General features: G+C 38.4%; 1 protein-coding gene across 1 annotated transcript in view; it reads left to right on the top strand.

The window, feature by feature from the left end:
- The window catches only part of SLC26A8 (solute carrier family 26 member 8), a 42,491-nt gene that overhangs the window by 2,415 nt on the left and 16,080 nt on the right, over positions 1 to 23,996 (top strand). The window contains exons 2-11 of the mRNA XM_042465895.1: positions 3,890 to 4,077; positions 5,777 to 5,916; positions 7,575 to 7,691; positions 11,616 to 11,791; positions 13,972 to 14,136; positions 16,175 to 16,324; positions 17,177 to 17,259; positions 18,006 to 18,153; positions 21,542 to 21,655; positions 22,662 to 22,739. Coding sequence (XP_042321829.1) covers positions 3,890 to 4,077; positions 5,777 to 5,916; positions 7,575 to 7,691; positions 11,616 to 11,791; positions 13,972 to 14,136; positions 16,175 to 16,324; positions 17,177 to 17,259; positions 18,006 to 18,153; positions 21,542 to 21,655; positions 22,662 to 22,739 — 1,359 coding nt within the window. The remainder of the gene's footprint in view (positions 1 to 3,889; positions 4,078 to 5,776; positions 5,917 to 7,574; positions 7,692 to 11,615; positions 11,792 to 13,971; positions 14,137 to 16,174; positions 16,325 to 17,176; positions 17,260 to 18,005; positions 18,154 to 21,541; positions 21,656 to 22,661; positions 22,740 to 23,996) is intronic.

Genomic DNA, 23,996 nt, shown 5'->3' with positions numbered 1-23,996 from the left:
ATTTATATCCGACCCTTTCCACATAACTGGGACTCAGAGTGTGATAGGACCCTGTGATAGGTTCACCTTAGGATCACCATAAAATGGATTATAAACGATTTGAAGACACCCAACAACAACACACTTGTAGGATGAGAAAACAGCTAAAGTCACCATAAAACGGCAAGAAAGAAACAAAGAAGTGGCAATACTTCACCCGCCCCACTCCCACATAAAACACAATTAGGAAAATGACTTTTCTCCTGGGCATGTTCTGCATTTTCCTCTCAGTAGTACACTTGTTATGCAATAATATAAGCAGAAGCTAAAGTATAATGTTTAAAACATATCTATTATGAATTTTTTACTTTTCAATTAATGCAATTTTCTATGCACAATTGAATACTAAACTGTGTTTGGCTGGGAAACAGGAGAAGCTCATCTAGAAGGGAGATTGTAGACTCAAGGTGGTTTTTAAAATGGACACTAATACATTTGCACCACTATAAATTACCCTTTCTGCTCCATTTGCAATCTCAACTTTCCAAAGAAAAGTTAGGAACTGTTACTCCAGAGGCTCTCAGCAAGTACAGTTCTCCAATTAATCACAGTAAATCTTCCCCCTCACCATTGAAATATCTTTAAGAGGCTCTAAACAAAGGTAGGACATTAAAACTGGGAGTAACTAGAAAAATCACTTCCAATTTAAAAAAAAATAGCAATGTGCTGTCCATAGTTCTATGATGTCAAAAATGCATTATGTACAAGCTCAGACCTTGTGGCTGCCTGACCCCCTCACAATAAGTATTTAGATCTACTTACATGATTATGATTGTGGATGGAGGGAGTGATACTTATTTTGAATTAATTAATTTAATATACACTATATTCTGCTAAATATCATTTCAGTTCTATCTTCCATAAGGCCATTGACATTAATTATAATTGTTAATCACAACTAATTTAAGTCTTATTTAGTTCAATGAGTTTACTCTTGGTAGGAAAGCGAATTCAGTGTAGTGATTTGAGTGTTGGGAGTCCAGGGTTTGAATCCTTGCTCAGCCACGGAAATAATCTGGATTGCCATCAATCGGAAACAGCTTGTACAGGCCACAAACATCTATTTAGGACTCAAATTAGATTTAGCACATTATTTTATGAGTTTACTTTCCTTATGGGTACCAAAAAAATTTTAAAATGTCAGTTACAGAGTCATGCATCTGCATTCACATGTTTTATGTACCTTAACTAGGCAAAATTTAGGGTTGAACTAGATACAGTCTATATATATTGCATTGATGTGAACAACTTTTAAAATGATATTATTCATCATCCTCTATGCAAGATTTATACTGCGATAGGCAGGAATTGTGGTTTTATGTTTCTGCTGTACCACAATCCTCTGCCCCTGAGTGTAACATCAGGAAGGAAAAATGAGGGCATTATTCACCCCCACAGTAAGAATTCAGCTTCCTCACAATGAAATTTTCCTTCATTCCCCAAATTTCTAGCATTGCAGAAAGTGAGGATTTGAAAATCCGTCACACCTAGTGTTCGCATTCCCTTTGCGATTTTGCCTGTCCCTTTTTTTTAGATGCCTAAATTATATTTCTAAATGCTCAACTGAAGATTTATGGTATTGTGATGCCAGAAATTTGGGAACTGAAGGGAAATTTCTTAGGGGAGCATCATTCTTATTTTGCGGCAATGTCCTCACTTGTATGAACCTGAGAGCTGGACAGTGAAGAAAGCAGATAAAAAGAAAATCAGCTAATTTGGGATGTGGTGCTGGAGAAGAGTGCTAAGAATACCATGAACAGCCAAAAAGACAAACAAATGGATCCTTGAACAGATCAAGCTTTAACTCTCTCTGGAAGCCAAAATTATAAAACTGAGGCTGTAGTACAGTGGAGCCTTGCCTTATGCGGGGATCTGTTCCAGACCACCACCACCCCACGTAAGACAAATACAGCGTAAACTCAAGCCCCATTCAATAGAATGGGGTTTGTGCTCGCACTGGCACAACATGCACTCGCCATGGGCACGCGTGCCATTCAATGTATTGTAGTGTGGCTTCCACATAAAGTGGAAGCCGCATATGGCGCACTCACGTATGGAGCGGACGTGCTGTACTTTGGTCACATCATGAGAAGGCATGACTTGTTACAAAAGACAATAACTCTAGGAAAGGTAGAAGGCAGCATAAAGAGAGGAAGACTACATGTCAGATGGCTAGACTCAATTAGGCAATTCATGGGCCTGAATCTACAAGACCTAAGCAAAGCAGTGGAGGATGAGGAGCATACTGATGTCTCATCCACAGGGTCACCATGAGTCAAGGTCAAGTTGGGGCAGCTAACAACAACAAAAACCCCTCATTTTGCCCCTCTATAGTTACATCTCCCCCATACTTCTCCTCATACCAAAGCTGATATTAGTTAAAAGAGTGATACTTTCCATTGGTGCCCATAGGAAATTCCTTCTTGAAGCAAATTTTGAGGGAATGTCCCACACACTTAACACCCTGCTTCTGACCTCTCATGATTCTAATCTTGTACCCCCTCCCCATGATTTTTAACATTTTAAAAATGTGCCCATTAATTGATTTAGTATAATAAAAGCCTCACACTTGGCTTTTAATCCAGAGTAAAGGAGTCAGAGAATACTTTGCTTCCTCTTCTTGTCTTATTATTTGCTTAATTTCATATTCTGTCCTTCAATAACCAAGCCTGCAAGTTCCTTTCAAATAAATTATCTCTGTTGCTCCCTTTTAGCCTCTCAGTTTCCCTTCTGCTTGTTTGTACTCGCTGGGGGGGAAATGCTAGGAAAGGTGGAGGGAAGGAGAAAGAGTGGAAGGCCACATGCTAGATGGATGGACTCTGTTAAGGAAATTGTGGATATGAGTTTACAGGACCAAAGCAGAGCAGTGGAGGACAAGGAGTCTTGGAGATGTCTCATCCACAGGGTCACTATGGGTCAAGATTGATTCGAAGGCAGTTAACAATAACAAAAAATGGAATATATTACAATAGTAAAAAGCACATAAAACATAAATGGCAACTGTCCACAAGCAATTATGTCACACATACAAGGACAACAACTTTTTTTGCTTTAGATCTAGGGCCAGCTCTACCACTAGACCAGGCGGTGGGGATTGAAGCCTGTCGATTCCCCCCCCCCCCCCCAGCTCCCAAAATTTAGGCACCAAATGCCCCCTACAATCTGTGAGAGCAATTTTTACATGTTATTTTATGCTTGTTAACTTCTAGATGACTTTCTGTTGGAAACAAAAGTTCTCTCCTGGGCTTAAAATATCACAAAATACCACAAAATTTCCTCCATTTCCCTGAGGGAATATTGAAGGCATTTGGGAACAAAAACTATGTGTGCAGAAGAGGAGATGGCTCCAAAATCTCCTGGGGGGGGCCAGTGTGACCTTCCCAACCCACAAGAATTGCCCACTTGTATTAGATAAAATGAGGCAACCACCTCAAACAGCTTGGGGGAACAGAGACAGCAGGGTTCTCTATCTTCTTGGGTCCCCTAAAATAGTCAGCTTTCACAGAACTGAAATAACAATGCCAACACAATTGGCTTATCTAAAAATATATGGTAAATGAAATGAAGCATCTTTGTCTCAGCCAAATAAATGCCTCAGCCAACTCTGTTACAATCATATCTGAGAATTTATGAACTGTTTATCCAGTGATTTCCAGAGCTCATTTAGGAGACTAACTGGTGTATAACTGGTCTGGTTTTGTTTTGTGGATTTAAAATTCCAAGCTTCCATGGCTATTCTCCCCCATATTATACCGTTATTGATTTCAGAAGCACTAACACCCAAGATGAAAAAATATATATCTTTTTTAAAATCTCCTGATCTTATGTTTTTTTTTTCTTAATGTGCCAGGAACCGTATGATGAAATTGAGACAAATGTTAATATTATCAATGAAAGACAGCCACTAAGAGTAACATATAACATCAACAGAAAGGTGTACAATGAAGAAGAATTCGAAAAAGATCATGACCGAAAGACTTATTCCCCAACCAATAAGGATATTGAGAGGCCTCCAATTGGGCGAAAGATTCAATGCAGGTGAGAGTCAAACTTTTGTTTCTTTGAAGGTAACATGTCACCTTGTATTTTAAGTAAGCGGGCGGAATATCTTTTCATTTGCATATTGATGGTTCTCAGAACTGCAAGGTAAAACAAATAAGAATATTCAGATAATAACAAATACAAATAAGCACAGAACAAAATCCTATTCAAAATACAAAACACATGGCAAGGCTCCTGTACCTTTAGTAGTTGTATTTAAGAGAGAATTTCAGAAGGTGTTGCTTGTCATGCAAAGTCCACTTGATGAAGTTCCCTTTTCCATTAAAGGCATAGGGGTCCTGTTTTTCACTCAGCACCCTTAATGGCACTGCACTCAAACCTCTCCTAGTGATTTCTTACAGAGTCCTTGGGGGTTCACGTCTATCCTACAGAAGGTTTGATACACCCCAAAGGAAGTCTAATTTATCCTGCAGGCATTGATGTATTAACTTCTTTTACTCCAAGTCTCATGTCAAGTCTCTAGCCTCTACTTTCAAGTCTCAAGTTGAGTCTTGTCCTTTCAAGATAATTTTAAGTCAAGTCTCAAGTTAAGTCTCAAGTCTGGTAGCCAACTTTAACAGGTAAAAAAGGAGGTGGTAGTGTGGTGGAGGGGGTAGATTTTCAATAATTAGAAAATCAAGAAGTGCACAAAGATAGGTTTATAAAATCTCAGAGGGGAACAGCAAATGTGTTAGGCAACCATCTTGAGGCAAATGGATCATTCTAAAGCTTTTCAGAAGGCTCCTCTAATGTGCAGCAAGGAGAAGTTGCTGATTAGACATCAACTCTCACTTCAGTCCCATTGCCTAATGTGTTTGCTGTTTCTGAATGAAGTTAGGCCAGCAAGATGGTTGCTAAAAAAATATACAAGTCTCAAGTTAAGGCAGAGCGTCATTTATTGCCAAGTGAAATCCAAATCAAGTCACTGAAGTGACTCAAGTCTAAGGATTTTATGGCTCATCTTTTAAATCTGGGGCTGGAGCCGGGACGAGGGATGAAGGCCAGGATTATCGCTCACTAAATCGCCGCCGAACTACCGGCCACCATCAGCCCAGGTCAAAGCTGGATCCCAGCTGCACTCCGCCAGCAGTTTTTAGAAACCGGAAAGCTTCCAGCTTCTAAAAAGTGCTGGCAGAGTGCAGCACTTCATTTAATGATGAAAGGGAGGGAGTTGGACTCTAAGATATATTTGTAACATTGGAGCAATCTTAGACTGGGGAAAGTGTTGCACCATTCCATTGGAGACCCATCAGGGCCACGATATTTCTTAACCTCAGGTCTCCTGTTTAAGTTTAACCATCACATAAGTAAAAACATGTAAATCAGATGGTGTATATGTTGTATTGTTGATATTTGGTTCATATGTAAGAACACTAGAAGAGCCCTGTTGAATGAGACCAAAGGCCTATCTTGTTGAGTATTCTGGTCACACTATGCCCATTTAGTGGCCTATGGAAAGCCAACTAGAAGGAAATGACGGCAACAGCACTCTTCCATACTCTCCAACACTGTTCTCCTGATTTCTTGTACTGGATAATTTCATACATTTCTACCATACATGTGTATAAGGGAAATTTTATACCTCATCATCTATCATTGTTGTATCATAAGAATAAGATAAAAACATCTGAAGTGGAAGTAGGAACAATTTTCCAGATGGGAAGACTGTCTAACTATTCAATCCAAATTGTTTCAGATTCTCATGTGCACGGTTCAAAAACATACTCATTAAGATATTTCCCATTCTAAACTGGATTTGTTCATATCGTGTCAAAGAATGGATTCTAGGAGACATACATTCTGGCATAAATGTGGGCATGGTGCAGATTTTTCAAGGTAAATAAGATACACACACACACTCTCTCTCTCTCTCTCTCTTTATTTATTTTATTATTTATTTTTTTTGCTATGATTCCTCCATTTTCCTTCAGCCAAATTGTCAAAATTAAAATGGCCATCTTTTGGTAATACAAGCTTCAAAGGTGGTTAATATTATACTTCATAAGTGTAATCCTCTTATCTTTACCATCTATTGAACAATGTCCCAGACCAGAGTTCCTTTCTATACTATGAGATGAGGAACTGTGATTCTCCAGACATGTTTGGTCTACAGCTCACATGAGCCCCAGCCAACATAACTGGCCTATATAACAATATAAAGGACATACAAGTCAGAAAATATCACAATAATTTATATCCAACACTGAAGAAAAAAAGATTTACAAAGATAAATACTGTACCTAGGAATTTGCTACCCTTATTTGATACCCATTTTCTGGTCTCTGAGGTGGTCACTTCACTTTGCCTAATGGTAAGGAGAGTCATGCCACTGAATTTAATGAGTCTAATTACAACCCAAATCTCTTTAGTAAATCTAAAATGTGTACATTCGCTTCAGGCAACTATTATCTGATTATTCTACATTGGATAAGAACACAAATTTATGCTGTACTACTTACTATATTATACTTTATGTGTGGCTGACTGACAGTGTCAAACAGATTGTAGAAAGATTTGGTGTGGGTGGGATTCAGCATCTTAGTGCATTCTGTAAATAAAAAGTGTATTGAGTAAGTCAACAGACCATATCAGAAACAGACAATAAAAATACCAAATACATACAAATTATAGTAAATGTGAAAGAAAAGGAAAGGGAATCTATTATATTACTACTTTCATTAAAAATGCTTTTCTTTTTTCCCTTAAACTGGATGCTTTAACTACAAATAGAGGAACTTTCTGCATCATAAGTTCATTAGAACCTTGCAGAAGAAAATTCAAATTTTTCTCAAAACTCCCCCACCCCAATTTCCCATATGTAAAAGGAGACAAATAATGTTCTCTAGAATTGGAATACAGTACAGCTGGAATGCCAGTTAAGTAGTGGACCAATTTGTCCACTTGAGTTGCACAATGTGTGAGATTTAAATATATCATACAACTGACAGAGATTCTCTTTCATTTTACCAGATTGTGGCTGTTGAACATCTTTGAAGTTAGGACTGAACACTGGGTTGTGCAACAAAAAACAGGGAAGGGCTAACACCTATAAGGCCTTTTGTGCCTTGCAAAGTTCTTTCAATTTTAAAAATGTTTTAAGATGTTTTAATGTCATTTTTTAGAACTAAAAAGTTCTGAACAGTGGCTTGCAATGAGGAAATGTAAAACACCACAATTAAAAAAATATATTTACTAAAACTATTAAAAAAAATTGTAATCCTATTGTCTTTAAAAAAATCCATCAAAATGTTAACCTAGCTACTAACACAGAAATGCAGCTGAACTGATCATATGTCAAAGACAAATTAAAACAGACATTTATTCAGGTACTATCTGAAGGAGGTAAAGGATAAAAACATATCACAAATTAATTTAATAACTGATTATGACAATGGGTGAAGGTTGGCTTACCATCTCCCACCAGAAATTAATAATGCACTTTTCCTCCAGCACCATCTGATCAACATGTTTTTTTTAAATGTATATATTTTCAGGACTATCAGGAATATTGTTAACTGGGTTACCACTACCAGTTGACAATACTTTTTATTCTGCATTTTGCTGCTCTTTAACGTATGTCATATTTGGAACATCACACCACATATCAATTGGTAAGTACTGTTCTTTTAATTTAGACTAAGTAGTTATTTGACAAGAGAGATGGCAGGCAGGCCCATTTTTATATTGTTTTAAATTATATATTTATTTTATTTGTATCCCACTTTTATCCTAGTACAGGACCAAAGGCAATTCATATTAGCAATAAAAAAGGTAAAAATGCACTTTAAAAACTTTTTCATATAAAAGTTAAGGAACACTAAATAAACATTTCTATTAAAAAGACTAAATTACAACAGTTACAAATATTTATTTTAATATGGCTCATGGTTCACTGAGATTGGTAAATCTGTGGCCCTTCTGTTATATCTTGCCTAGAAGCTTATCATATACATTTTCCCCCCATTATGGGAACAGGAAGGGGACACTTGGGGCCATGCGTGCTCGAGAAAAATTGGATTTTACCGCACATCAAAGTGTCCTCAAAATGGCCCCATTCCGTTCCCCAGCCCCAAGCTGACCCCATTCAAAGCTGAGGCACGCCATTTTGCCTGGCCTGAAGACTTCCCAACCGTACATTTAATGCCCCTCAGCACTGCTGTAAAATGTTTTTTCTTGGTTACGCACAGCCCCGAGTGTCCCTTCTAGTTCCCATAATGGGGGGAAAATGTGTGCAATAAGCTTCTGAGTCTCTGTAAAAGACAACAAGGTCAGATTGAAAACTGACATGATGCTGAGTTTCTGCTTTTTAGCTTTTTGTTTGTGCTTCTGACTGGAGCCACTCCAGCTAAGAGACAAAAGACAGAGGTGTATTCGGTTACTGGTAGGATGCAGTAGTGCAGATACGTTTTCAGACTAGTGTCACTTACTTGTGTTTATGAGAGAGAGTGGATTTCTTTTTCTCTAAAGCACAAAGCATGCACGCACACACATGCATGCGTGCGCACACACACACACACATTTTTATGGATTGTTGCAAAACCTGATTTATCTGAGCATGTAAATCCATCCTAGGAATGAAAATATTTGGTTATTTCAATCTCACACACAATAATGAAACATTTCAAATGTTTTCTCCCATCTAGATAAGATTACAAGATGGCATTTCGGGGGAGGGAGTGATATTTTGAGATCTCGTGTAGTGTAGTGGTTTGAACATTATTATTAACCTTTAACCTTTAACATTGAACTGTGACTCTGGAGACCAGAGCTTGAATCCCACCCCCACCCCCCACAGTTGGCCATGGAAACCCACTGGGTGACCTTGGGCAAGTCATACTCTCACAGCCTCAGAAAAGGGCAAAGGCAAATCCCCCCTGAAAAATCTTGCCAAGAAAAACCTGTGACAGATTTGCTTTGGGGTTGCCATAAATCAGATAAAACCTGAAAGCACACAACAATAGTGATATTTCACATTTCATGACTTTTTGTGAACATTTTGTATAGGAATTTTGGGCACCCCCCCTAGAGTACATTTTTGGGGAGGGTATTTTTTTTGTTCAAAGTTGTCCTTTGCATGCCTGCATTCCCCCACATAAAAGTTTGAACATTTCTGTCTGATGCAGAATGGCTGCAAATTGTTCAAGGTTGTGGAAGCAGAGTAATACATGTTATGCCATTGCACATGGATGCACATTGTTTTTATTAATATAGAACTTCAAATTAAATTGACTTTGATTTCATATTTATTTATCTTATAATAAACACACAGTCCACAAATTATTTGTGCTGTTTGCACTACGGTATTATTTTTATCATTACAATTTATTATGGTAAAATGTAACCTTACTTATGTCAAGAGGCTTGCACAGGTATTCAAGAAAATGTAATAAAATGTCAGGACTGATCTATCTCTTCACTTTACCAAATCTGATTTATTATTATTTAATTACATAATGCTGTTGCCAAGTCTCAGGGCCAGGATTGAATTCTCAGGAAATTGCTGTGCTGCTCCAAGTGGGGAGACAAATCTCAAGGCAAGCAGCATCAGAGGAGAAAAAATATTAAATGTTTGTATTTAATAGTAATTTAAAGTTGGCTTTAAAGTAAGCTGGCTTAAAAATGCCAGCCCTAGCAGAAATGGCAGCAACTGCTGCAGCTACTGAGCAGATCTTCCCACCTACCTGGCCACCAAAAAAAAAAAAAAATTATCTCAGGGCAGAGCTTGTTTACCTGGGTTTCACCCCAATAGAATAAGCCACTAGCCAGTCCAAAGTTCAGGATTACAGAAAGCAATACTACCAGTCTAGTCCAAGGTCAAGAGTGCCAGAGGGTTGGTCAAAGTGTGCATTCTGAGGTCAAGGATTCAAAGGCAGTCAAGGGTCTAGGAAGCCAGGAGTCAGATCAAGCAGTATTCACTAATGAGAACTAATAGTCTCTGGCAGGAGAGCTCAGTGTCTGCCAGGTGTCTTATATCTAGCTCCCTTATCACAGCTGCTGAGTAGCTAATAAGCGTTTCTTAGCAAGCCTCTTGGAATGCTGAAGGCATGACTTTCTGATCTCCTCTGGCTAAAGGTAGGTACCTCAATGCTCTGCTGCTCTATGGCTCCCAAGTCTGGCACTTCTACTGGGGCAACACTGGGCAGTTGAGCCCCAGGCTCCACTGGAGGAGATCCCACAGAGCTAGGGTCTGGCTGATCCAAATCCACTGAGGCTGGGAAAGCAGAGCTGGGACCTGGCAGGGCAGAACTGGGGCCTGGCACAACCTCAGGTTCCTCCTGCACCTGAGGAATCGAGTCCTCCTCCTCTTCATCCTCCTTGTGGCTGGCCATGACATCTGCCTTCATGTCTCTTCCAACATCAACTGACCCAGAACTGATTCCATCCTGCCTCTTAATTCTTGCTTGCTTTACCTCTGTGACAAGGATCCAGCACTATGATATAGGGTCTATCATTGTGACAACACAAGGACCTACCTTTTGAATTTGGAATCTCAGTGAATGGGAAACTGCTATCCTCGGAACTATTGCATAATTATTCTTCTACTTTTTTCTCTGAAGTGTCACTGCTACATTTACTTTTTTCTAGATTTGGCTGCTCAGTTTGTTTTATAAAGGGATGCAACAATGCACAAAGTGAGGTTTTGAGGTGACTGCCACGACATTCGCTGTGGTGGTTTTTCTGGTTCCTGGGAGAAGCAATTCATCAATGAAATAGGCTGCAGAGGTCTCCTGCACTGTTTAAGCTCCCCTCAAAAAACTTTCTGTTCCCTTTCTTTCTTTCTTTTTGTTTCTTTTTGTTTTTTGTTTTGTTTTCATTTTTTGGAACCTGTGTAACCCAATCTTTTGGGTTAAAAGATTGCCTCCTTGCACCAACTGCACCTGGCCATGCCTGGAACAGCATCACTCTTTGGATATGTCTCTGTGGGAGGAAACTAAACTGGATGGTTTTTAAGGTGTACTTTGAAGCCACTGAGCAATCATGAATGGCTGTCTCTGTCTTCTGTGACACACTCTGAAAGATACTTCATACCCTCCAGTTCTTCACAGGTGAAAACTAACAAATGTGTACAAGCAACATCAGACTGTGGTCAAGATGGCAAAAATGATTAATGAGGAAGAACACACAATCTAAAAGATGCTATGTTTGCTTTTGCCTGAGCCTGCTGGGAAGAGTAAGGCTCTGCTCTGCCCTCTCTTCTCCTCTCCTCTTCTCTCCCCCCTGCTGAGTAATTTGAATACAAATTATTTTTGCACTTTGAATACAGTTTGCCGCAACTGAAGTAAGCTGAAGACAAATGGGGAAAGTGGGAAAAGGAGAGAGATAATGGGACATTTTAAAAACAGCTGAAAAAAAACGTGATGAGAGATGATTAATTGGGATTGTCCCTACCAAATCAGGACAGTTGGAGGGTATGATATTTTGTTCATTGACTCCTTGTTAGAAGGGTAAAATAACAATTACAAGTAATAAAGGCATGTTAGTAAGTAAAGTGGTAGTTAGAATTGCTTAGTCTTTTTTCTTCTTTTTGGTAACAGGTTCTTTCAGCATTCTGAATGCAATGGCAGCAAACTTTCACAGCGCTCTTAATTTCAACATTAGATTATCAGGTAATGTCAGTCTGGCCAGTTTCTCCGATGCAGCTTTTATGAAAAATTATATGGAAGCATTAACTTACACTGCATCTACAACATTTCTTGTTGGCATGATTCAGGTAGGAAATGAAACTGGGTTTTAAATTTTTTAATGATTGTTTGTTTAAAGAATACTGGGTTGAACTAATGATATGTGGAAAAATTTGCTGAAAAAGTTCTCCCAACATCTGTGTATACAATGTATGTAATGTATGGACATCAATAAATGGGGCCCTTTCAAACCTGTAAGTAACATTTTTCAATAACTCATTTCCCATTATCTATCTGCATTCATGAGATGAAAATAGGCTCTGCGTTAATAGACCTCCAGGTTAAGAGGTGATATGATAGCCCTTGTTTAAATATTTGAAGGGGTGTCATATTGAGGAGGGAGCAAGCTTGTTTCCTGCTGCTCCAGAGACTAGAATGCGGAACAATGGTTGCAAACTGCAGGAAAAGAGATTCCACCTCAACATTAGGAGGACCTTCCTGACAATAAGGGCTGTTCAATAGTGTAGTGGAGTCTCCTTCCTTAGAGGTCTTCAAACAGAGGCTGGATGGCCATCTGTCGGGGATGCTTTGATTTAGATTTCCTGCATGGCAGGAGGTTGGACTGGATGACACTTGTGGTCTCTTCCAACTCTATGATTCTATGAATCTTACCATGATTGGAATTCCAGTTCATGCAAATACTTGTAAACACATTCTCACATTTCCCTAGAGATGAAAAAGTTGAGGGAAGGCTAGCACATATCAGTACATCGACCCCATGCATACAAATAGATTACCTGGGAAATGTTTATATCCGGGGGAAATGTATATATCTTATGCTCAGTTCTTTGGACATACTAAATTTAGTGTTTTAACAGTTTTCAGTGCCTGAATAATTCAACAACATTAGGGGATAGCATGTTATTGAACTGTTATTACTTTAAAACAGTTTCATATATTCCAATAAAAATAATCCTACAGTAACACATTAATAATATTTGAATATAACATTTAAAGTGAGTTAAGCATTAATTTATTATTATTATTATTATTTTCTAATCAAATATTTTAGTTGAGATACGTTTGGCTGGAGGGGGGGAACCTTATGTAGCATGTAAAATGCTGTATACAGCATGTATAATGTTATATATGCAAATATTTGTCAAATCAAATATGTAAGTTAAATAAGATCCTGGTAGATTCAGACATAAAATATTGTTGAAAGAACAGTCAGAAAATATTTTAGATTACATGGTTTTTTTTTTTGTGGGTTTTTCGGCCTATGAGACCGTGTTGGTTGAGAGGAAGCGATTTAAAGAATACCGTGCAGCTGCAGACAAGTCTACATAGGGACCACCAAACACAGTATTCAAACACAAATAAAAAAACATGAGACACTGCAGACTGGGTCAGCCAGAAAAATCAGCAGTAGCAGAACACATTATAAACCATCCTGGGCATAAAATAATGTTTGAAAACACTGAAATTCCAGATCATGCCAACAACTATCAGGTCAGAATGCACAGGGAAGCCATTGAAATTCATAAACAACTGGACAACTTCTATAGAAAAGAAGAAAGCATTAAAGTAAACAAAGTTTGCTTACCAAAATCAAGACCCAGCAAATGCAAATGAAAACCAACCAGGATGAGGGGGGTTTCCCAGCAGACAATGGATCATTAATTAAATAGACACCCTGAGGCCTTACCATTCAGCCAAAGAACAATACACAGATTAACATGTAAATCACTTCCTCTCAACCAACAGTATATATACCCCACTCTCTTCCATGCCAGCATTCTTCCAAGATGCCAGCCACAGCTGCTGGCAAAACATCACGAATAAACTCTTCTAGAACATTGACTCAAAGCCTGAAAAACCCACAAAAAACTGAATGCCACCTGTGTAAGCCTTCCACTTCACATTATAGATGACATTTTTCTGAAAAGCCCACAGAACTGATTTTAAGTAATCAAACAAATCTTTGGTTGGAAATCTACAGTGAGGATAATTGCTTTTAGATTTATGTAAGTAATGTATTATCTTATTGAAGTTCCAAAAATCTGGGGCCCTAACTTGCATTTTATGCAATTTATAAGATAATATATGGAATGTAGACTTTAGAATAGAATCCTAACATCTTCAAACTCCCACTGGGCAATATGCCAAACCTCTGTAGGGAAAGGTGGTATTGTGGGAAGTTTCAGTTTATGTCTGAGCCTAAAAGCTCTCTATTTCTTATGCTGATGCTCTCCTGTCTTCCTTTTAGATGCTTTTAGGTGTTTTTGGCTTGGGATTTGTCACAATGTATGTATCAGAAAGTCTCATGAATGCTTACCTCACCGCAGCAGCACTGCATGTTATTGTATCCCAGCTTTCTTTCATTTTTGGAATCGTAATTGACTTTCATTCAGGCCCTTTGGGATTTTTTTACGTGAGTAAACCAACCTTTTATTCATAGTCATGTTTATTGGTACAGGAAGGGAAGGTCAGCTTGAGAGATCACAAAGGAAAGGCTGCAAATGCTAGTTTAAATGTTTCTTCAAATTGCCTTATCACAAATGGGTCCAATATTGTTGACAACAAGAATATTGCTGTTGCTAGTATTATTCAATGAATATCCCTGCCAAGATGAAGTTAATCTCAGGAAAGAGAGATAGAAATATAGACAGAGTGTGAAAGACTCATGTGGATCAACAGACCTTCTTCATGGGCTCAGCTCTTTTGAAGACCATAGCTTTCAAGGGTAGTTCCAGAAATTAGAATGCCATGTTATAGTAAGAAGAAGAAGATTGTGGGGTGTATGCTCCACTCATACAGACAGCTTCCACTTGGCTTGTGGATTGTGGACTCTGTATAATCATTCTGACTCCTTAACCCCACATACCCATGCTAGGCTGGGTAACATGCTAAGTATTATATCTCTAGCCATAGAGGCCCGTATTCTTCTTTCCCTCTTGGTCCTTCCTAGAAACAGCAAACAAAACAATAACCTGTTTTATATATTTTATACCCATTCCACAGTGGGGAAAAAATAGTTGCATTGGGTTTTAACATTATATTGCTTTCAAATGTCTCAGACTGAGCTGTCTGCAGTTAGTTGTAGTAAGTAGAACTAAACTGGGGGACAGGCAGTTTACAATAGTAGATCTTGTTCCCCATTAATTCATTAGATTGTGTGCACCATTCCTATACATATACAAACTGCAGACATAGGCATACATATGTGATTACATTGGTACTGTTGAATATGCATATAAGAACTGTACATGCAGTCTAGTAGGTGGATGTAGTTGTGGTCAGGGCTGTTTTTTGAGATACTGTTTTCACTTCCTGCACATTTATTCTGCTTGTTTAGAATGTTTATATAAGAGTTTTGTCTGGATTTGCCAATTCTAATATTAGTTTAACTGAATTAAGGTGAAGTCGACTAGACTATGATGGTGAAGCACTACATGCTTCATCATTGGCAATAGTGAGCTAATTCCTTCTCATTTTTGTGGGAAAGAAGTATGGTATTCCTTGTTTTCTCTTCTGACCTTTATCGCCGGTCAATTAACACCTTTGAGAATAACTGAAAGAAAGAAGTTGGCAGCATGAGCTTTCATAGACTTAAGTTTACTTCTTCAGATTCATTTGGTACCCAAATTCCCCAAATGCATCTGAGGAAGTAGACTTAAAAGTTAAAAATGCATTTTGGTATCACTCTTACAAGTAATTGCCAGTTGAAACAACCACGGCAAGTGCTTAATGACACGATTAGGAGTATTAAAGTTGAAGCTGATGAAATCTCAGACAGATATTAGAATTAGGTATTGCACACCCACAATCTCCATCAACCTTAGCAGCTTTTACCGAATCCATAATTTCCAATATGAATGGAAAATAAAAAGGGGAAGTGAACTAATGCATACAAAAAATGATTAATGATGCAAGCCTATTCTCCACTTATTATGGTGTTCAAATGCCTTTGCACTAGTATAATACCAGCAATAATGGGATATTGAAGTTACATCATCATTGCATAGAAGAAAACCTGAGACAGCAGAGATATTATGACAGTGGACAACACAAGGTGAAGATAGAAAATAGGTGGAGTTGTAAATGTGGTCTGAGAGGATCAGGCCAATGGAACTATGTCCAGTATATTCCAAGAGTACTTCTGCTTCCTCTGCTAGTGCAAAGTTAAAAGCAGAGTCAAAAGTAAATGCACACATAGAGAAGACAGTGAAAAAAAACTATGTGTATACTATATTACCTTTTCCTTCAAGGCACACTGTCAGAATTCTGACATATAGTCAGGCTAACTACCGCATAAGCCAAATGCTGAGCTGCTTTCCACTCTGCTGAATACATCTCTGAAGCAGAAACTCTGGCAATTAAAATTCAAGACATCTTTGTGCAATAGTGTGTTGACCCTCATAAGAATGAGCTCATTCTGAATTTTTTCCCCTTTATATTTTCTTTCCCAGAATTTGACATATTATTGCATGGGCCTTCCAAAAGCAAATTCCACTAGTATACTGCTCTTCTTGCTTTCTTTGCTAATGCTGAGGGTCAGTAAATGCATTAAGATAACTTACAAACATTACCCTGTTGAGTTTCCTATGGAGCTTATTTTGGTATGTATTTTAGTTTTTTAAATTACATTTGAATTATGTTCCACTGATCAGCCTTCCCTTAGTAGTTTATACCCTTGTTACATGAAAAATAACAGCTTTGTGCTTTAGGTCATAGAACTGGATGGTAGAACAATGGTCTTTAAACTTTGTGTTATCTTTAGACTTTGAAATAGAGAAAAGAACACCCATAAATGGTGAATGAGGTGAGGCAATGCACCTTAAAAGACCAATAAAGAGACACCCTGTATCTCTATATGTATATATGCATGAGCAACTTATTGTGAGATGTGTACAGTGGGCCCTTGTTATATGCTGGGGTTTGGTTCCAAGATCCCCCGTGTATAACAAAATCTGTGTATGCTCAAGTCCCATTAAATATAATGACATAGCAAAATGGTGTCCCTTATAAAACAAATTGAAAATCAAAGTTTGATATTTGAAATTTATACTTTTTTAACATTTTCAAACCATGGGTGCTTGAATCCGTATATAAAAAATCTGTGTATACAAAGGGTCGACTGTATCTGAATGGACAACAGAAGGTAGTTTTCAAAGTAGTCTTGTTTGTCAGGATCCATGCTTGCTGCCATATGCTTGCCTTATTTCTTTGTAATGCTGATTGCAACATGAATTACTCTTGCCCTGTCTGCTGTGATCATACCTTATGTCACTTTGCAAGTAGTATTAGCAGTTGCAGTCCACTTCCTCATGCAATCAGAGTCTTATCAATAAAGATAATGTATTTATTGCAAGAGGATGAGAGGGAGACACACATACAAGCACAACCAGATTATTAGTTTTTGGATCAAATAATTTCTGATCTAGTGGATAATTCCATATTTTATTTTACAGATTATTGTATTTACCATAATTTCTACTCAAACACGCCTGTATGCTGAATCCAGTAAAGGAGTTTTTACAATGTCTCCACACAGGTTGGTAATCTACAGCTAATACAACATATCACATTACTCAGTACAGTTGTTCAAATTTCACTTGAGGTTTTACATAGCTGTATATAGGAGTGCTCTCAAGTCAAGGGTCATCTTCCAGATTTGGTTTTCCTTTCCATAGAATGCTTGTTTGAGCATGAGTCTGAGGTTGAATTCTTGCAAATCTCTTGGTACTTATTAGTCATGTTTACTGTCAGTCCACACTGGTTTCCAGCTCTTTGCTGCAGTGATCATGTCCATGTCCTTTGCTTTGCAAAGTCAGCAGAGTTAAGTACATCTGAATTATTACAGCCTGTTTCCTTCTCAGCATCTCCCTGTAATAAATATGCTCACTTACCAAATTTAAAGTAAATTGTTCTATGTTCTCATAATTATTGCTGTGCATGTATCACTGAGAATCATGAAATTGTGTAATTACTGTGGTGTTTATTAAAGTATACATTTTCAACAGGCGTTCAAAACACTTGCACAGTATGGTGGTGGATTAATTTCTGTTTTAAATTATAGCTAATGATAAATACTTAAAATTAGGTGTTTGAGGCCTAAAAGTCTTTTCTCATTTCACAACTAATCTCCACTATTCTCTTAGTAGTCAATCTGTCTGTGGTGAAACAGAAAGTCGTAATTCTACAAATAAGCAGACCTACAGGCCTTCATCATGAACAGAGTTATCAAGACGTTTCTTTGTAGAATGGAAAAAGAGACTCACAATATCTCTTTTATTTCAGCTTTCTGCATCCTACATTGCCAGACGTTTCAAAATGGAGCAAGATTGCACTACATGCTACATCACTGGCAATAGTGAGCTATTTCCTTCTCATTTTTGTGGGAAAGAAGTATGCAAATATTCATAATTATCACATCAGGCACACCCAGGTATGAGTTAAATGGCATATGCCAGCTGGGGATTCTGGGAATTGTGGTGCATAAAAAGTATCTTCTCCAGTATCTAGATGTTTAGTCATTACTAGGATATTGTACGTACTGAGGTATAACATCATATAAATGTAGCAGATAGAAAAATAATAAAATTATTATTATTATTATTATTATTATTTGTTGTTGTTGTTCTGCCTGAATGAAAACAGCAACAGACACATCTAGGGAATTCAGCAATGGGCTGCCACATCAGAAGAGATTTGCCCCTTGTAGCCACCTGCTTTACAATAAATTAGGTATTCTCAGTACAGTTTAGAATAAATTGTAAGATTCTGTTTTATCAGAAAGAGCAGATATATCTATAGAAATGTAGGTCCTGGGGATAGGAGGACATGATGGAGAATTCTTCCTAGGTACTTTAAGGCAGAGTCAGTGCTTAAAGAGATTTCTAGAACATTCACTGGAACAGCTTCTCTCAGATTTTGCCCTGTGGTAACTGAGCCCAGAGGGCCTGGAGGTGAGCTGAAGAGGGAGGGTGATGGGACTCTCTTCCCCTGGAGAAAAACCCGCTGCTGTTGAGATCAGCTAAGCTCAGAAGTCCTGAATGTGAGTGCTAGTGGGAGAGAGAGCTCAGTGGGACCCTCCAGCAGTCAACCATCACCTCTCTCTGCTACAGGGGAAATGCAGTCCACCGGTGATAACTTCTGCTGCTGTTGCTTAAACCAGCATGGCCCAGAGGACTTGGAGGGCACTCTGAGAAGGACAGAGGGCTGACAGGGAGGCTGGCAAGACTAAACAGGGAGAAGGACATGAGGGGAGGAAAAACAAGAGGGTAGAACCAAAGTATGGATGAGCTGATGGCAACTGAAAGATCAGAGGGAAAAGGAGGCGAGGGAAACTTGATGGGTCGGGGAGGGGAAACAACCCAGTCAAGAACAAACAGGTACTGGGCATCCGGAGTAGCGGTAGGTGACATTGATGTAAGATCTCACAGAGAGAACAGCAGCAAAACCATAGCAAATACATGTTAACCATGTGCAAAGAGAAGCAAAGGTGAACCTCCTTGTGAGACCTTCTCACCAAGAAAATGGGAGATAGCCCCAAATAAAACAAAAGGAAGGATTAATACACAGACAAAGATAGTTGTGGGAAATCACTGTCAGCGCAACTGCTGGGGTCCAACAACCCTTGTCAGCAACTCAAACGAGTCCTGGGGTTAAATCAGACCCTTGGAGCAGAGCTGGCAAATTTCCAGAAGCCGAAGCGTGGCTCCCAGAGTCCAATTGGGATGACAGCAACTGGATGTCTTCCAGGAACTGCAGCAATGCAGGAACCTCCAGGGACACACAGCAAACCGATGCTGTAGCTTCTTCTGATAAACCACCAGAGAAACAAAAGTCCCCAAAGTGCTCTTTATTCACAGTGCTATTATACAAAACTAGATCTCTCAAACTCCACAACATACCAATCCAACTCCTACTTCAAACCCACACCACACCCTTGCAACCCCTGGGTTTATATAGACTCCAGACCATGTGGTCTCCCAAACCCAATGAGTTCAGGTGTGTAGCCATGCCATGTGTCTCCTCTGAAATCCAGACACATGTTTCATCATCCATGGCTACGTGCACTTGGACATTGAAGTGTCCTTGGCCCAATGAGCATCAGCTGTGGATTATCAGGCTTGCCACTGTGCTGAATGCTCATGGCCAAACACACACACACATCAAGCATTTCCCTGTGTGCTGTGTTTTAACCCTTCAAATCCTGACAATCACAACAGAAAGTTCATCAGGGCACAGGAGAAGTCAGCATGTCACTAGACACGTTCAACAATGCAAAGCTTGTCTGAAGCAGCACTACACGTATTACAGGAACATGGAATGTGATAAGCATGAGCCAAGGGAAGCTAGACATAGTAAAATAAATAAATAAATTGAATGCATAAACACAGTAATAGTAGGGATGAGCAAGCTAAAATGAACAGGAATTGGTCACTTTGATTGAGATAACCGTGTATACTCGACTATGTTGACTTCATGTACAAGTCAAGAGCAGGTTTTGGGGGCAAAATTATGGATTTTGATATGACCCATGGATAAGTAGAGGGTAAAATTTAGGGGCATGTAACAAAGGATGTAAAGGATGATGCAAAGGAAAATGATGCCAAAGAACTTAGAAAATTCTGGCAGGCATAACCTAAAGGCTGGATGGATGCTAAAGTAGGCAGCAAAAGGAATCAAAAACAGTAGAAAGATTTGGACTAGCTACAAGAACAAAGCAGGAGACCAATTGATAGAATTTTGCCAGACCATCAACCTATTCATTGCAAACACCTTCTTCATATAACCAGAGAGGAGACATTGCCAGATGATCAATACAAAAATCAGATAGATTATATAATTGGAAGCAGAAGATGGAGAACCTCTATTCTTGTGGCCAAAAGGAGATAGGGTGTGGACTGTGGTACAGATCATGAACTTCTTATATCAAAGATTAGAGTAAAGCTGAAGAAGAAAGCAAAAACAGTTATCATAGCAAAATATGATCTGAACAATATTTCAACAGAATGTACAGACAATTTAAGAAATAGATTTGCACTTTTAAGGGTAATCAGCTGGGAACCAGAAGAACTATGGTCAGAAGCCAAGGACATAATCAAGGAAGAATGCAGAAAGACACTATCAGTGGCCAAAATGAAAGAAAAGGAAAACAAATAACAGGAAAGAAAAGCAGAAGAAAAGGGAGATAGGAACAAAACCAGAAATATGAATTCAACAGTTTAATTACTAGTGTGCAAAAACAAAGAATAGTACTATAATTATAAATGCAGAGAAATAGAAGACAATAACAAAAAAGGAAGCATGGGAGACCCACAAGATGTATTCCTTCAGTGATAATTCTCTAGTCTATTACACATTTGGTAACTGAGGTAATGGGGAGGGGCTTCAGAGAAAAAAATGAAAAGAAAAAAGGAGAAATTATAACATTGCTTCTACTATTAGAAGTCAGATACTTCCTGAAGGCCACAAGTTCACTGCATTGCAAATAACAGATACATGATCAAAATTCTTACTGTTTCTTCAAAAGATGATTCTCCAAATTGGTGCCCTACACAAAGTTTTGGGATGTTTCTCCCATACAGACCATAATTCACACTGCCTAGAGTTCATGGGTATTGAAGTCCAAAACATCTTGAAGGTGCTGGATTGGAGAAGGTGATTCAGATCAATATTATATCCTATGAGATTTGCTTTCAGTTGTTTCCCTTGAAGAATAATCTATGCATTTTCTTTGAGCACTGCAGATGCATAATTCTTAATGAGTGCAATATTTATTTTTATCACAATAATCTGAGTGGGATTAATTTTCATTTATCATACAGGATTTAATGGCAATTGGGTTGTGCAATGTCTTCAGTTCATTTTTTAAGAGCTTTGTTGTCAGCTGTGCTATTTCTACAACTGTTATTCAGGAGAAGACAGGTGGAAAAACTCAGGTGAGTTGGTTGATTTAAAATACATGGTCTGCAACATTGGTGGCCTAGTGAACCACAGATTTGATCATCCGAGGATCGCACACATTATTAAATGGCAGCATGTGCATACAGATGCCCTGATGCAGACATGGACCCATCACCACCCACTGAATAATATTGGACATAACCATCCACAGTTTTTTTCATCCATGTGGGGAAGGCAGAACTGAATCTCCGTGGATGGAAAGGATCTGCTGTAACTGAATCTTTCAAATTTTCCTTTAGGTTAATTTACTTGGTACTAATTTTTCTCAACACACTACACACCTGAAATAGGTTCCAAATATTATTGTTCAGTCCATCTGAATCACATTTGAACTAGAGTATATATTTAATGGACTAAAATCTCTCTGAGATTTAGGAACACTTCATTCAAGGTAATTATTTATATTTGCAAAAACATTCTTAGATCACTCTTTATCCCTAAAAGTGTTCCACAAGGCAGTTTTCAACCATGTAAAATCTTGCAAATAAAAAACAGATAAAGATTAAAAACAACTAAAAATGAATCCCATCAAAATGATCCTTCTCTTCTCCCTGCCAGCCATGCCTCTTAGTGATTGAAGATAGAGCAAGCCTCTGAAAATGAGCATAATTGACAAATAATTGTTCAAATATTCTAGTTCCAAGTCATTCTGGTCTTAATGATAATCTCAGCAACTTGAATTCTGCTCAGAAAGAAACTGACCATCAGTGTGATATGAAAGTGCCACATAATTAACTTGTTGTGTGAAACAACTGATGTAAAGTGATATCCCTGTACATGGTTGACTACTAACATAGCTAATGATATGATAGAAACTGACATTTTAGCTTACTAATCTCCTTTGAATTTATGGCTTTGAATGTAGTATGAGAAAGACGAATGTTGTGGCTGACATAACATAGACATCTACTGATGAACTCAGCAAAATGTGATTGTTACCAGAACAAATGTCTAAAGTAGTATTGTTGTTTTTTTAATTAGCTTGCAGCTCTGATTGGAGTCTCCTTAATGCTTGGGGCTGTACTAAAATTGGGATACTACTTCCAGTTCCTTCCTAATGTAAGTCAATGTGAAGCATAATCTCAGTAAGATGATATAAGTAATTGGACAAATGTATGTAATGTTAATTTAGAAGATGGCTATTTATAAAACATTGGGTTTTCCATTACATGAACATTAGCATATTTGTTGGTTTTACAAGATATGTGATCCATGATCCCTCCTCCCTCCCTTATTTCTTACTTGTATTCATTAAATGACTATTGAGTAAAATAGGTATCAAAAAATACTTCCTTTAACAGCTCTCTAGGTCAGATATACAGTGGGCAATGGTAATTTTGAGGTTCATCATCATCATCATTATCATCATCTATTTATATTATGCCCTCATATTATATGGCGCCATCATGGTGCTCCAGTTTAGAAACTCATTTATGCAAGTCCTCACAGTCATATCCCACAAAGTTACTCCAGAGATACAGAGGTTTATAAGGCAGATCCCATAGATACACTCAGAAGGAGAATCCAGAAAGGCAGGCAACTTTGTTGATTTATGTCAGCAAACCAGCTGTGAAGTTTCCATTGTTATTGTGTGCCTTTTAGTCGTTTCTGACTTAAGATGACCCTAATATGAAGGTTTTCTGGGCAAGATTTGTTCAGAGAGGGTTTGCCTTTGCCCTTCTCTGAGACTAAGCCCAAGATCACCCAGTGGGTTTCCATGGCTGAGTGGGGATTCGAATCCTGGTATCCAGAGTTGTAGTCCAATGCTCAAACCACTACACCATGCTGGCTCTCAACAGTTTATGGCCCAAACCCAGTTGTTGGTCCCAACAAGAACATAGCTGTTAGATTAGTAGGATTTACTCTGTGTTAACTCACTATTCAACAATCGATTGAATGGATCTACTCAGATTGGGACTGGCCACTAAGGGGCCAAACAGTTGGCCCAGAAAAGCCAGCTTCTAGGTGGCTTGGGTACATGGCGTTTTGACGCTGCACACCCCAAAGATGTCTGAAAGACACCCAGCTGTTCATATGGGGGCAGCTTCAAGCTGCTCCAGGAACATGGCATTTTGATACTGCACACCCCCAGAGTGGCTTTAAGCTGCCCTGAGGTTGTGCCAGGGCAGCCTAAGGTGGTCCTTTACTATCCCAAATAGGAGCAGATCTTTTTATCCAGTATTAATTATCAATATATATTTTTTATTTTTAGGACCATTGCAGTTGCAGATTATCACATTTGATAATAAAGCATCACCAGTAAATATAATAGTTGATGCTCTGGTGCAACCTTCCCCAAACTACTGCCCAATACAA

This window comes from Sceloporus undulatus, chromosome 4 (genome assembly GCF_019175285.1).
Source record: "Sceloporus undulatus isolate JIND9_A2432 ecotype Alabama chromosome 4, SceUnd_v1.1, whole genome shotgun sequence".
NCBI classification, from domain to species: Eukaryota; Metazoa; Chordata; class Lepidosauria; order Squamata; family Phrynosomatidae; genus Sceloporus; species Sceloporus undulatus.
Note: the sequence above shows the minus strand (reverse complement) of the source record. Positions and strands in the feature narration are given on the sequence as shown.